At 40.4% G+C, this 13,177-nt stretch overlaps 1 protein-coding gene across 1 annotated transcript; it reads left to right on the plus strand.

The window, feature by feature from the left end:
* The first annotated feature begins 10,407 nt into the window (after positions 1-10,407).
* LOC106654555 (ankyrin-3-like) lies at positions 10,408-12,107 on the plus strand. The gene is made up of 4 exons (XM_023459116.1): positions 10,408-10,661; positions 10,715-11,279; positions 11,335-11,790; positions 11,850-12,107. Exons 1-4 carry the CDS (start codon positions 10,408-10,410, stop codon positions 12,105-12,107), a joined length of 1,533 nt encoding a protein of 510 aa, XP_023314884.1.
* Positions 12,108-13,177: the final 1,070 nt, after the last annotated feature.

Below are 13,177 nucleotides of genomic sequence, written 5' to 3' on the forward strand. Positions count from 1 at the left end.
CGCGCCGTGTGTATATACATTTTTTACAAACACACGTACTATATACTATAACACATACGAACGTATACGTTATTGCCTACCTTTAGGCAGATTTCGTGCGAGGGAGGATATTTATTTGCCGGATCGCCGCCGCTGCCACTGCATTTCGGGATTTTTCGAACGGAATAAGCTATATTTGACGTGTGCGCGCTGGAATACGATCAAAGTAAAAAGCAGCAGCAGCATGATTTTGATTGAGTACTGTACAAGAACGAGGAGTGGTTATATTATTGTAATCGAGATCTGCGGAGCCCTTGCTGTATATATAGGAGGCTTTGCCTTCCTAAGATGATGGATATTAATTTCGTGATTTGGCTTATTTTTTCTGCTTCTTCTTTCCTCTTCTGTTTTTGTCTTTCGTATACTTATTTACGACGTGTACGCGTTCTAATGCATTTATTGTTCTGTTGGTTATTAGAGCCGTTCGAGTAGGGAGTAAATCGATACCAAAAGAATTATTTCGACTTTTTTTGTTATTTTCGTTTTGTATTTTTTTTTTTTTTTTCATAAACTAGCTCTATATAATTTTTGAATGGAAAACGCACGTAAGTTACAATACTCCACATCACAGATTCATATCTATCAATATTAACACGAAATTTAGCATTAAGCATTTAAATCTACAAGAAAGTACGGAAAATGGAGAAAATTTCATTTGCATGAAAACCCGAGCCATTCGTTTGTAAGTAAGTGAACTCATTATAGCCCCATGCAATCTTACACGAAAGGAATTTTCTAAATCAGTGCTGATTTTAATTTTTATAATTATAATTTTTACACCTATTCATAAAATTTAACGTTAGTGTTTAAACCTATGATATACCCGAAAAATTAATAATACAAAATTAAATAGTTATTGAGTGTGATTGTTTTTTACTTATTTTTATTCACATTTCAATGGATGCCAATTATATTTGCCGTTGCTTTCTAGTTGTAATATTAAACGCAAGGTGTCGCAGAGGCCATTATATATAAACACACGATCAAAGTAGATAAGTTTAATAGATATTATAACTTATAAGCTATTTGATTTTTAACAATTGTAAAAATTTGTTTCAAAATGTAACTCATCGTTTCAATGGGAGATTCCTTCAGCTTTCCCGAAACTTTCAATTTTAACCCGGAAAATGCCGGGAAACCTAGAAAGACGATTTTCTCAAAAACTTTATTTTTAAGATTTTTATAAATATAATTCTAGATCGAAAGAGCAGGAAAACTCCCATCAGAGTAGCTACTTTCCACGGTGTACAATAAAACTTTTCACGTTTTTTCCTGGTTTTTTTATGTTCGGGCATAATTGTGGGGCTTACTCGTGTTCAGGCTGATTCTTAATTCAAGACTAAGTTCGCAAATTTTTCAATAAAATCTTTGACCAACTCTGAGAAAAAATCTAAAGTGTCGAAATTTTCGAAACATTGTAAGAGTTTTATTGTCTTGTTGTAGCATCGAACGCAAGGTGGAGAGAGACGATCAAATCGTAAATACACGATGTGAATAGCCAACTTTGATAGATATGAATTTTGCTCACGATAGATGCGAAGAAAGAGTTCATTTTGATTCGTACGCATCGTGTGCGCAGTAACCGGCTTGTTAATGGATTTACCGCTAGGTGGTGAAGTGGAATTATGTAAACACACGATCAAAGTAGATAAGTTTGATGGATTTAATGGAATTAATGAGCGGCATGGTTTTATACTCACTCCTCACCTATCGTTAGAGTAAACCGAAATTGTTGAAAAATCACAAAAATTTCATTGCCTTGTAATAGCATTAAATGCTAGGTGACGAGACTCGATGAAATTTTAAAGACAGCATCAAAGTAGATGAGTTTTACAGATGTTATGAGCTTTTCAGTCCAACGCCAGGTTAAGAACTGGTTCAGTACCTCTTTCGCGAGTACAGACAAGAAAGTATACTAACATTTCGAAACCAAAACATGTGTCAGATTATTCAGTGAAAAGTATTTCATGTTCGTCATCTAATTCAGCGAACTATCGCAGTGGCGCATCGAAGTCAATTAGGAGGCCGATATGCACGCGGCCCCTCGAAATAATTATCAATACATAGAACGGTCCATCCGCGATAAATGAATTTTTCGCTTACGTATAAAAGCTCTTCATAAATCATTCAAACGTACGCGCGGGCTCCATCTCGGCGGCTCCTACCACGCTCCATACCATTATTATAATAATAATCATCCATTATTAACAAAAGGTGAACGAAACACGACTATTTCTCAATGGCATATATTACGTATGTATGTTTTCGTACTTAGGGCAATGGCTACGTAATAAGAAGCATTAATGGGGTATACGTACGCGTGTTTACACTCGATGCGTGAGCTGATGCATTGTCTTCGTTACGTAGCGCCTTCACGCTGAGATTTTCTATTTATTATACATAAGCTTTTTGGGCCACGCGCCTCTCCGGGGCCCAGTACTACTCTCGCGTACGAGACAATTTTTTGTACAATACTCATAATAATAGGTATACGTTATACCGGACTAATAGTCGCGCCGAGCAGCGATCCTTTGAGCAAATACCATTAGGACGCGTAAACGATCCAAATGGCCTCTATATTCGAACGTTTGTATATCGAGCTAAAAGTGATTATTCATGGATCCCGCGAGCGACGCGACGTTCGAAGCACGCTATAAAGCCCGTATGTATTATATAACATAAGGATGTATGCGCGCGAATCCACGGATGCCTTTTATACATATACGTTTCGTATTATTTTATTTACGTTTGCCAAGAACGAAATGACTTTACTCCGCTGTAACATGTGTACGGACATAGATATACATCCGTCGTCGCGCAGTCGCAAGTGGATATATTTCTCTCTCGTGTATATATTTATATATAACTTTGCCATTGACCGTGATCGAGGCATCGTCGATCGAGGGCCATTCATCAATTTATATATATATGTGTGCACAAAATACGTCGTCATTTTCGACGTTTAACTTTAATGGGTCGCGCGCGCGACTATATACTGCTCCCACAAGGATGTGTGTATGCTAATGCCAAACGCGAATTCCTCAAAATTTTAATGCTCTCCATCAAAAACTGGCAAACGCACGATACATAATTAGCATAAGGTATTGACATTTTTCGATCGTTGTTATATGCGCCGTAATAATAATAAAAAATCCAACTCGACGGGAGACAGAGTTATCCAATATATTACATAAAATACGAGATTTCTCGGTATCGATCCTCTCGCGATATTTCAAGACTCTACATCCGAATTTTGCATCCGCCCGCGCCGAGAGAGAGATCGTCGAGCGATCTGTATATAATATACGCATGTGCTCGAGGGCATTTACATGCCTGCTACTACAAGCTCGATAAGGTGGCGCGGGTCCCTTTTTTTTTGGCGGGATCGCTGCGGCAGCTTATCTCATGTGGCTCGTGGCAATAACAAATGTATAGTAGTAGTGGTGGTGGTAGTAGTTGAAGTGCGCCTTGCACACGCGCGCCTCGGCCGTCTCGGCTTTCATAGGTCCATCCGAAAGATCCGAAGATCGAGTATAGTAGATACGTACATAAATTCGAGCTGCGAGAGAGAGAGAGAGATCGGAAGGCCCCGCGTGTAAAAAAATGCGAGGCGGATTTCGGATCGCTGCAGTCGGCGGCCTCGTTCTCGTCGATTATTACCCCTTTCGCTATAATTACCCGGAGGGACGCGCCTGCATTATATATGTTTTCTATGTGCCGTACTACGCCCTGTCATTATTTTCTATAACGAGCCACTATGCAGCACTAGTGCAGAACCTAAGATAGACGGATGATAATCGCTCCCGATCGACGCTATCTCTCTTCCTCTCTACTGTGCACGTCGTCCTCGTCGTCGTATAATATAAGATATCTCTCGGCAGCCGCCGCAGCCGCGTGTAAAGAGGCCCCAAATAGGTAAGGAGGAATAGACAGATGACTGCCAACAAACGCGCCTTTTCAAACCTCCTAATTGGCCACTGCACCAAAGAAGAAATTCTCTTTCTCTCTCTTCTGCGAGCGATACGCACCTAATATATTTTCGTAGCTGCTGCATCTGCATCGGCCTATGCAGCCGGCCAAAAATTTTTGTGCGCGATGCATATTTCACGCAACTAGGTGTATGTATACGAGGAGCGCGAGGAATTCTGATTTTTCACTCTCTTTTAAACTATCCCGAGGCGTGACAGCGGCCGGCTGTATGGATAGGATCTGACGAGCTTGTATATATCTATAATTGCCGCGTTCAACGCGATGTCTCGGGAACGATAACTAACTAGCTTCGGTTCGTTACGACTATGTTTCTTTTGTTGTTTTTTTTTTATTTCTATCCCGGCTCCAATACGAATCAGGAAAAAAAAAATTAAAAATTATTGAGCCAAAATATTAACAAAGTTTTATAACGAAACTAAAGTATCCATCTGTTAATTGAAAGGATAATCAGAAGAAACTATATATCGACAATTTACTGTTTTGTCACTTGCGGGAACACACTAGGTTAACAGCGACTCCCTGCGGCAGTCGTCGAAGATTCGCCTCTGCGAAAGTACTCATATATCATAGGGACAAGGTAGTTATTTCAAAGTTAGACCAGTTTTCACCACTTTGAGCCTTCGACCGGTAGATGGCGATTACCTATATCTGTAAAACTGCAAGTGGCTAAGTAAAAATGAGTGTATAAGTTCAAACATTTTGAATTATTTTATCATCAGCAAAACTAGTCATAAAATGTCGAGCACATGTTAGTTGCAAAATTATTGCAGCAGCAAACATATTTTGAGAAAAGAGCCATCTTGAGCAGTAAACTTTTTTTACTACGATTTCATTCCACAGGTACACGAACGTTTTTAGCACTCCACTAATTGAACGGTAAGACTTATGAGCTTGAATTCGAATTTGAATACGAATCTCTCAGATCAGATCGAGACGAAATGTCAAGGCGAACTAATTTTCGACCAGGAGTCGTGTGTCAGAAGCTGTCTTAGATCACCACTCGTCCGCATGAAATATGAACCGAAAAGAACGATGCAAAAATTGACACAAACACAACGAGCAGCAGCACCCCAGGGCCAATCCGTATAATTAACGTCAGTGCTTCGATACATCAACGCTAAGATAAATTAATCACTCAATTTTTCGGTAAAAATTTCGACGGTAGAAATAAATATTTGTCGATCGACCGAGTCGAACGTGGGATGCGCGTCAAAACATATCAATCGAGCGATAATTGTCAAAAAGTCGTAAAACTATTATCATCCAACGACATCGACATATGTTGCTCTAGAGAATCGATGTTACAAAAAAAGAAAGAGAGAGAGAGAGAGAAAGAAAAAGAAATGCAGAGCTATTTCTGTCAGAAAGCCATCAAAGTAGCTGCTGCGCCCCGGCAGACGCATATAAACGTAAATTCTTAAGCTCGTATAAAAATCTCCCGAATAATGTCTGACAAAACACATCCGAGTCGGTCCGAGAGACGACGACGACGACGACGACGACGTCCTCGTATTGCATCCACGCGCGCGGCTTTACAGCATAGAGAAGAAAGACGAGTGTCAAGCGTCTTCTTCCGCAAAGTGCGGAGCCGTCTCGCATATATTATCGTTCCGTACTGCACAAGTGTGCGACACTTGACTACTTCGATGTTTGTACATTTTGGAAAAACTATATACGGAAGTCAGCTTGCCTCGAAGTGTGTCGCCCAGAGAGCAGACGCGTGTCTCGCTTCACTGCAAAGCGACATTCTTATGATCGATATTTTATTGCCGCTTACGACGTACTCGGATGCGGCCAACAAAGTTCCTGTGATTATTTTTGTCGAAATCATACGTATTTATATATGTCAAGTGTTGTTTGTGTCCTTGAAAATATGAAATCATAACTCACTTCTTCTATTTTTTTTCGTAATAAGGAAAAACCCATTCAGTTTCTCGTCCGATTTTCCTTTAAAGACAATCGAGTCCTATTCACCGTTTGGCACGCTTAGTCGATGTTTCTCGTATGTTTTGTACGTGACAAAACATAATGAAGAATAAACGAATGGCGCGATGTATCGTTAATGTTTCAGCTTTGATTGATAATTGAGCCGTGAAACAGACGGTTAGCGTGAATTTTCGTCGCTTTGAGCCAGGTATGAAAAATGGCAGCTCGACTAATCCTTTCAAAATTTTGTAAAAAAGTAATAAGAACTGATTTAAATTATTCTTCAATCATTCTAAAAATCTGAGCTGTTGCGCATGTTATTAGATTATTACACAATGAAAAGTATCATGATTCAAATGGTCTACTTGTTTTTGAACTCGCTTTATTACATTATAGAAACACGTATTAAAATTTGAATAATTTCGTCATTATAAAATCATTTGTCTCAAAAAAAAGCTTCGTGATTATTTTTTTTTTCATTCTACACAAAATTACAAATCAAGTACATTTTTTATTCTATGTATTTCAATTGTATATCTTTGTAAATAATATGAAAACTAACACCTAAAAAAGCTTTTGTAGCACCGATTGGTAGGTGTCGAGAAACAAACAAAGTGTAAAAATAAGATCAAAATAGATAAGTTTGATAAATATGATAAACATTTTGAATGATTAGTTGTGTCAATTGAGTCGATGGAATGCGATATTTTGCCAAAAAAGATGTTATTATTTGCATAAAAATTAATAGGCACATTTTTCAAGGAAATCACCAACTCTAACAATAAACTATAACTATCGAAGTTTCTGAAAAACTTTAAAGATCTCGTTATCTAGTTGTAGCATTGAACGCAAGATGGCAAAGTGGTAATTATATGTAAACACATCAGTGATTTAACTAAGTTTTCCAAATATATTCTAAGCTACTTGGTTCAATATCAGGTAAGTTCGTATTGTTAATGATAATACATCATGTACATTTTTTTACTTTATTTAGACCAATTTTAGATCTAGTCCTGGAGCCAAAGAGGGGTCGGATCGGCCACGTGAAGAAGATGGATGAAAACATGTTATTCTTAAGTAATTTTCCCCGCTGAATCCGAATATCATAGTTAAAAGTCGCTCAGACTGCCCAAAAATTTGTTATAAACAAATATATTGCAAAATGAAGAAAATTTAAATTTTTCTAAATTTTAGACACATATTTGTGTTCTTTGAGCAATTTTAAGCAAAAAGTGTCTCTTGAAAAATTTTCGAAAAATGAGTATTTACCGAGATATTGAGACTCGAAGAGGAAAAAATGCACATTTTTGGCCATTTTCAAATACCCATAACTTTTGAAATAACAACGTTAGATGGATTTTAGACCCGTCATTTGAAAGATAAAAACTTAATCTTTAAGGTGATACTAATATCAAACATGATTTATCATACTGGACATGTTTTTTTGCACTATAAACATCGGCGTGTCAGAGCGTGTAACCGCGTTACGCATGCTACTGACATGTGCATTGCCATCAGAACGTGGCAACGCCGATGTTTGTAGTGCAAAAAAACATGTCCAGTATGATAAATCATGTTTGATATTAGTATCACCTTAAAGATTAAGTTTTTATCTTTCAAATGACGGGTCTAAAATCCATCTAACGTTGTTATTTCAAAAGTTATGGGTATTTGAAAATGGCCAAAAATGTGCATTTTTTCCTCTTCGAGTCTCAATATCTCGGTAAATACTCATTTTTCGAAAATTTTTCAAGAGACACTTTTTGCTTAAAATTGCTCAAAGAACACAAATATGTGTCTAAAATGTAGAAAAATTTAAATTTTTTTCATTTTGCAATATATTTGTTTATAACAAATTTTTGGGCAGTTTGAGCGACTTTTAACTATGATATTCGGATTCAGCGGGAAAAAATACATAAGAATAACATGTTTTCATCCATCTTCTTCAAATGGCCGATCCGACCCATCTTTGGCTAATCCTCGCGCAGTAAACGGGCATTCACTCGAAAAACTCGATTACACGAAAAACGAAATCGAGCATTGAATCACATTCAATAGATTGATTCGATTAGGAAGGGAAATTTCTCTAATCTAAAAAGGAAATGTCCTGATACATGTAAATATCCCCCCCCATGTATTCAAAATCAATATTACGGATTACGGAGCATACGGAAACGAGAGACAAAACGTCGTAATCGCCGGATCTGAAGGATCCGATTGCACTCGGAAACTCGAGAGGGTCGCTATGGGTCAAGCGAGTTGGCGAGGGCTATTTAAAAAGTCTTTAGCGACAGTTAAATTTTCAAGTGGCGCACACAAGTTGATTTCACCAGAAAGGTCGTATGGTCCTGCTCATCTATACTCGGAATAGATAATGATAAAACTTGTTTGCTCCAGAACCAAACGTTCAATATCGTTTGAATTCGTGTACGTTAGCGTATCATTTCTAACGAGGCAATTATTACTTCGAAACTTGTCTGAATGAAGACTCCTCATGAGGATATATTGAATATGCATTTTCACGAGAACGATATATAATACTACAGGATTGTGATACATTTTGTTATTTATCAATGTCCACGATGGCCATTGTCCGGTACATTAGTGCGTTATCACCGTAACTAATTTAATGATATAATCCGCCATCTTTTTCGAACTCGAGACGACCGAGCGGCGATAATGATGCATATCATTGAATTTTCTCCATTTTCGATGAAAGAGGCTGCCTTGTACACCGAGCGGTGCCGCGAAAAGTGAGTTTCGAGCTCCGAAACTCCCGGAACCAGGTTTAGCGACAATAAAAGTGTTGACATCTCATAAAACAAAATCAAAAAGGCAAACATCATTTTTTACGCTGGCTCGTGGAGTACGTATACGAACGTATACAAGCAGGAAAACAATGGAACGACAGGCCATCGTGTATATAATGGAGAAAGCATTGCATTATATATAGCCGATTCCGTATTTGACCTCTAAGCGGCGCTTCCTTACTCTCTCTCAGTCGCTCCTGGAAAGCATAAACGACGAGCGGCGATTAGAACGAGAAGCGACTTATCATCGCTTCGTATACGTAATATAGTTAAAGGATCTTCGACACTAAGGCGTAGAGCATATAGGCCTCTGGCAAATATTGTCCTTCTCTATTAAAGAGAGACTTTTTCCGAGCGAGCAGTAACGGCTACTTAAAGATTTTTTTTTGTCAAGCCGACGATCGTTTCCGGAGATCATTCAATTTTTCTCGGCAGCAGAAATATGCGCACTTATGTGTAGGTATGTCGCTTACGCGAACGGGCGTACTTGTTACATGCGTAAACACACAATTGTCGCCCTCGCAAAGAGAGATTTCGGTAATGTTTACACAAAGTATAAAGTTAATTTGAAGTTTAACTTTGTATTTACGGAGGCGAGTGTGACAAAAGACACAGGCTTACCTTTTTTCGGTCCACGTGATTCCGTTAAGGGGGGGGGGGTCTTGTTCGATGGGTTTTGAGCTGCATTTTAATAATTTTTTTTGAGCACATAGTAAAATGAATTTATCTAAAAATTATATACATTATAAATGGTTATTTGAAGAACATTCGGTTAAATTTTCAGCTAAAAATAGTGAAAAATAAGCTAACTACAGCAAATTTTCTCGCACAACTGAAAAGAAGATCGAATGCAGTGGACACTGTAACTGAAAATCTACACAGAGAGAAAATATACGCGATTGAGGGGGTACCTGTAGTAAGCAAAAATCGCTGAAACACTTGCCTAGCTCAATCGCTTTGGCCGCTCGCACCTCCTACCGTGGAGTCTCCGGAGATCATTGCTGGACAGCCAGCGATTGAGCTAGGCAAGTGTTCCAGCGATTTTTGCTTACTACAGGTCCCCCCTCAATCGCGTACATTTTCTCTCCGTGTACTCGACCGATTCTTTTCAAATTTTTTCTCTATTTATCTACATAAATTATGAGGTAATGACGTCGAGATATGATTTTTGAGTTTTTGGCATCATTTTGAACAGAAAAATGACTTTTTCGTCAAAATGAAGGCAAAAATTCATCGTACTTGTTCGTAAAAAACATTTAAAAATGCAAAAAGTTAAATTATCTCGACGTCATTACCTCATATATTATCTACTTAAATAGTGTATAAAATATGAAGTGGATCGGTCGAGTAGATTTTGAGTGATGGTGTCCACCGGATTTTGTTTACGTTGCATGTGAAAATTTGCTGTAGCCAGCTTATTTTTCAGTATTTTGGGCTGAAAATTTAACTGAATATTCTTCAAATAACTATTAATTATGTGTATGATTTATATGTCAATTCGATTTACTGTATGTTCAAAAAAAAAAAAAAAAATTTTTTTTTGAAATTTAGTCAAAACCCTACCCGTACCCCACTTAAGCGATGGATCGGCGTTAGCGATTTAGCGAGCCATGTTCACATTTCGGAATGATAAATATTAGGAATGGATTGGCTACTCTCGGAGATCGCCAAGTCGGCCGATGGCGATGTGGTCGAGGCGGCACCGACGAGGAAACTCATCGAATTCGTGATCGGGACGGGCTACAAGGACGAGCCCGAACTGGACGAAGACGGCACGATGCGCACCACGGCAGTGCATCGAGCCATCGAACACGGCGGATCGTTGATCGGCGAACTCTTCGCGATATACGACAGATTCGAGGCGAACTACCTCGACGAGGATCCCAACTACCTCACGCGGGAGAAGCTCAACACGACGTTGAACTTGGCTCTGTACTGCGATCGGACAGTGACACGCCGCTGCACTGGGCCATGCGCGCCAAAAACGAGAAGGTGGTCAAGTGGCTGCTGAGAAGAGGGGCTGATCCGAGATTGGTCAATGACAAGGGACGGACACCTCTGCACGTCGCGAGCGCCGGACAAGACGACAACGTCGAAACCATGGAGCATTTTTTCAAGATTGTAGAGGAAACAGGGCAAAGCTTGGATATCGACGCCAGGGAAAAGCTCGGTTGGACGCCGTTGCATCTGGCCGCTTACTACAGCCAAGGAAAGAGAGCCGAGTCGCTGCTGAGTCGAGGCGCCTGTCCTAATTCGGCTTGCAACGACGGATCCACGGCTCTGCACGTTATCTGTGACAGCGAGAAACTCGACAACTTCATGGGGCTATTCTTCAAGCACGTCGAGAGAGCGAATCGACCGATAGAGCTCGATGCCCGGAGAAAGGAGGGCAACTCACCGCTGCTGCGGGAGCTGAAGAGACGCAGGAAGCGGACGGCCCTGGTGCTGCTGCGAGAAGGGGCCGATCCGAGTCAGACCGACAAAAACGGAAGGACGCGGCTCTGCACTGGATCAGCCTGCTCCGCGAGCGTCTGGATACGGAGCTGTTCGTCGAGATCACCGCGAGGAGCTGCGTCGCAGGGGCCGGATCGACGCCCGCGACGAGTCGGTCGACACGGCCCTGCATCTGGCTCTGGGCAACGGGATAAATCGGAAAGCTTCGTATCTGCTGCTGAGAGGCGCCGATCCGAGTTTGGCCACCGCGTACGGATCGAATCCGCTGCACTTGATCAGCCAGTGCAGCCTAGTTGAGGATTACATGGTGAACGAATTTTTCAAGATCGCCGAGGACCTGAATGAAACGGTGCCGATCGACGCCCTGGATAAGATGGGTAACGCGCCGTTACACCTAGCTCCGACGCACGAGCGCGAGGACGCGATGGAGTTCCTGCTGAGACACGCGGCTGATCAAGATTTGACCAATGCGGAAGGTCTGACGCCGCTGCACGTCGTTTGCCAGGGGAGTCTCGACGAGGTGCGGTTTTTGGATCGATTTTTTGAGATCGCCGAAGAGGAAAACGAAAAGGTGATAATCGACCCCCGGGATAAGACGGGAAATACTCGGCTCTGCACAACGGCCAAGAGAAAAAGGCCGAATGGCTGCTGAGGAGAGGCGCAGATCCAAACGCAGTCAACGAGGAGGGATCGACGTCTCTGCACCACATTACATCGCGAAAAATAGACGACGACTTAATGGAGTGGTTTTTAGTGATCTGCGATGATATCCAGCGGACGGTGCCGATCGACACCAAGGACAAGTCGGGCAATACGCCGTTGCACTTGGCTCTGGAAGCAGACGGCAAGAAGATGGCCCGGTATCTACTGGAGAGGGGGGCCGATTAGAATTTGACCAACGCGCTTGGATATACGGCTCTGCACATCGTTGCCATGAGAGACAAGGACGACGCTTGGCTCGAGCAATTTTTCAAGATTGTTGACGACATCCAGATCGACGCACAGGATTTATTTGGTAACTCGCCGCTGCACGTGGCTCTGTTTTGCGGCACGAAAGCCACGATCGAGTCGCTGATTAGAATGTTTATCGCATGGCGCGAAAAAAGCGCAAAGTGGAAAATGTAGGCTATAAAATTCCCCACTAAAAATTTTGTGGATTCCGAATTTTAATTTTTCCGAAATTTTTTCATTCCGAAATTTTGTTTTTCCGAATTTTTTACGTTCCGTTTTCAATATTCCGATTTTCAAACATTCCGAATTTTACACATTCCGAATATTCATAATTCCTAATATTTATCATTCCGAAACGTGAACATGGCTCGATTTAGCGCATGAAAGAAGTGAAAATATTTTTGCACTACTATATTACACATTCTTATGTTTAAATGGTCAATAGTGCAAAATGTTTTCTTAAAATATATTCAAAAGTTTAATTTATTTAGTTTCAAATTAATCATTACAAAATATATCCTCATTTTAAAATCTTATCTATGTTTAATTTAGCCGAGTATAGTGTTATGTCCGGGCTATTTGTTAAATAATACCCGAACATTTATTTTAATCTAACTGCACCAAAATCTGAGATACACGTTTAAGGTTTGACACAAGACTTTTATTACAGAGTTTGCACATATAAAATGGATATTATATTTTTCGTTACACTTTTAGTTATGATGTACCACGCGATTGGCTCAGCTGTAGCTCAATTACAAAAAACTAGGATAAGGTGTTAGCGCGTGAAGACCGCAAGATGTTAGTGCGTCTGTCTGCGAGAGCTGAGAGCCGACCGCCCGAGATTACAAAGATGCGCGCTATATATAATAATTGTTTAATCCCGAATTACAGTGGGGCGATATTGGAAGATTGCCCGAATTCGCGTAAGCTATCCCGTGACTCGCGCGTGGTATGATGAACTCGAGGTCGAGAAACAGCGTGACGAGACTCGATTTTTTGGATAT

The sequence above is a fragment of the Trichogramma pretiosum genome, unplaced genomic scaffold, assembly GCF_000599845.2.
Source record: "Trichogramma pretiosum strain Unisexual culture from Peru unplaced genomic scaffold, Tpre_2.0 scaffold23, whole genome shotgun sequence".
Taxonomy (NCBI): domain Eukaryota; kingdom Metazoa; phylum Arthropoda; class Insecta; order Hymenoptera; family Trichogrammatidae; genus Trichogramma; species Trichogramma pretiosum.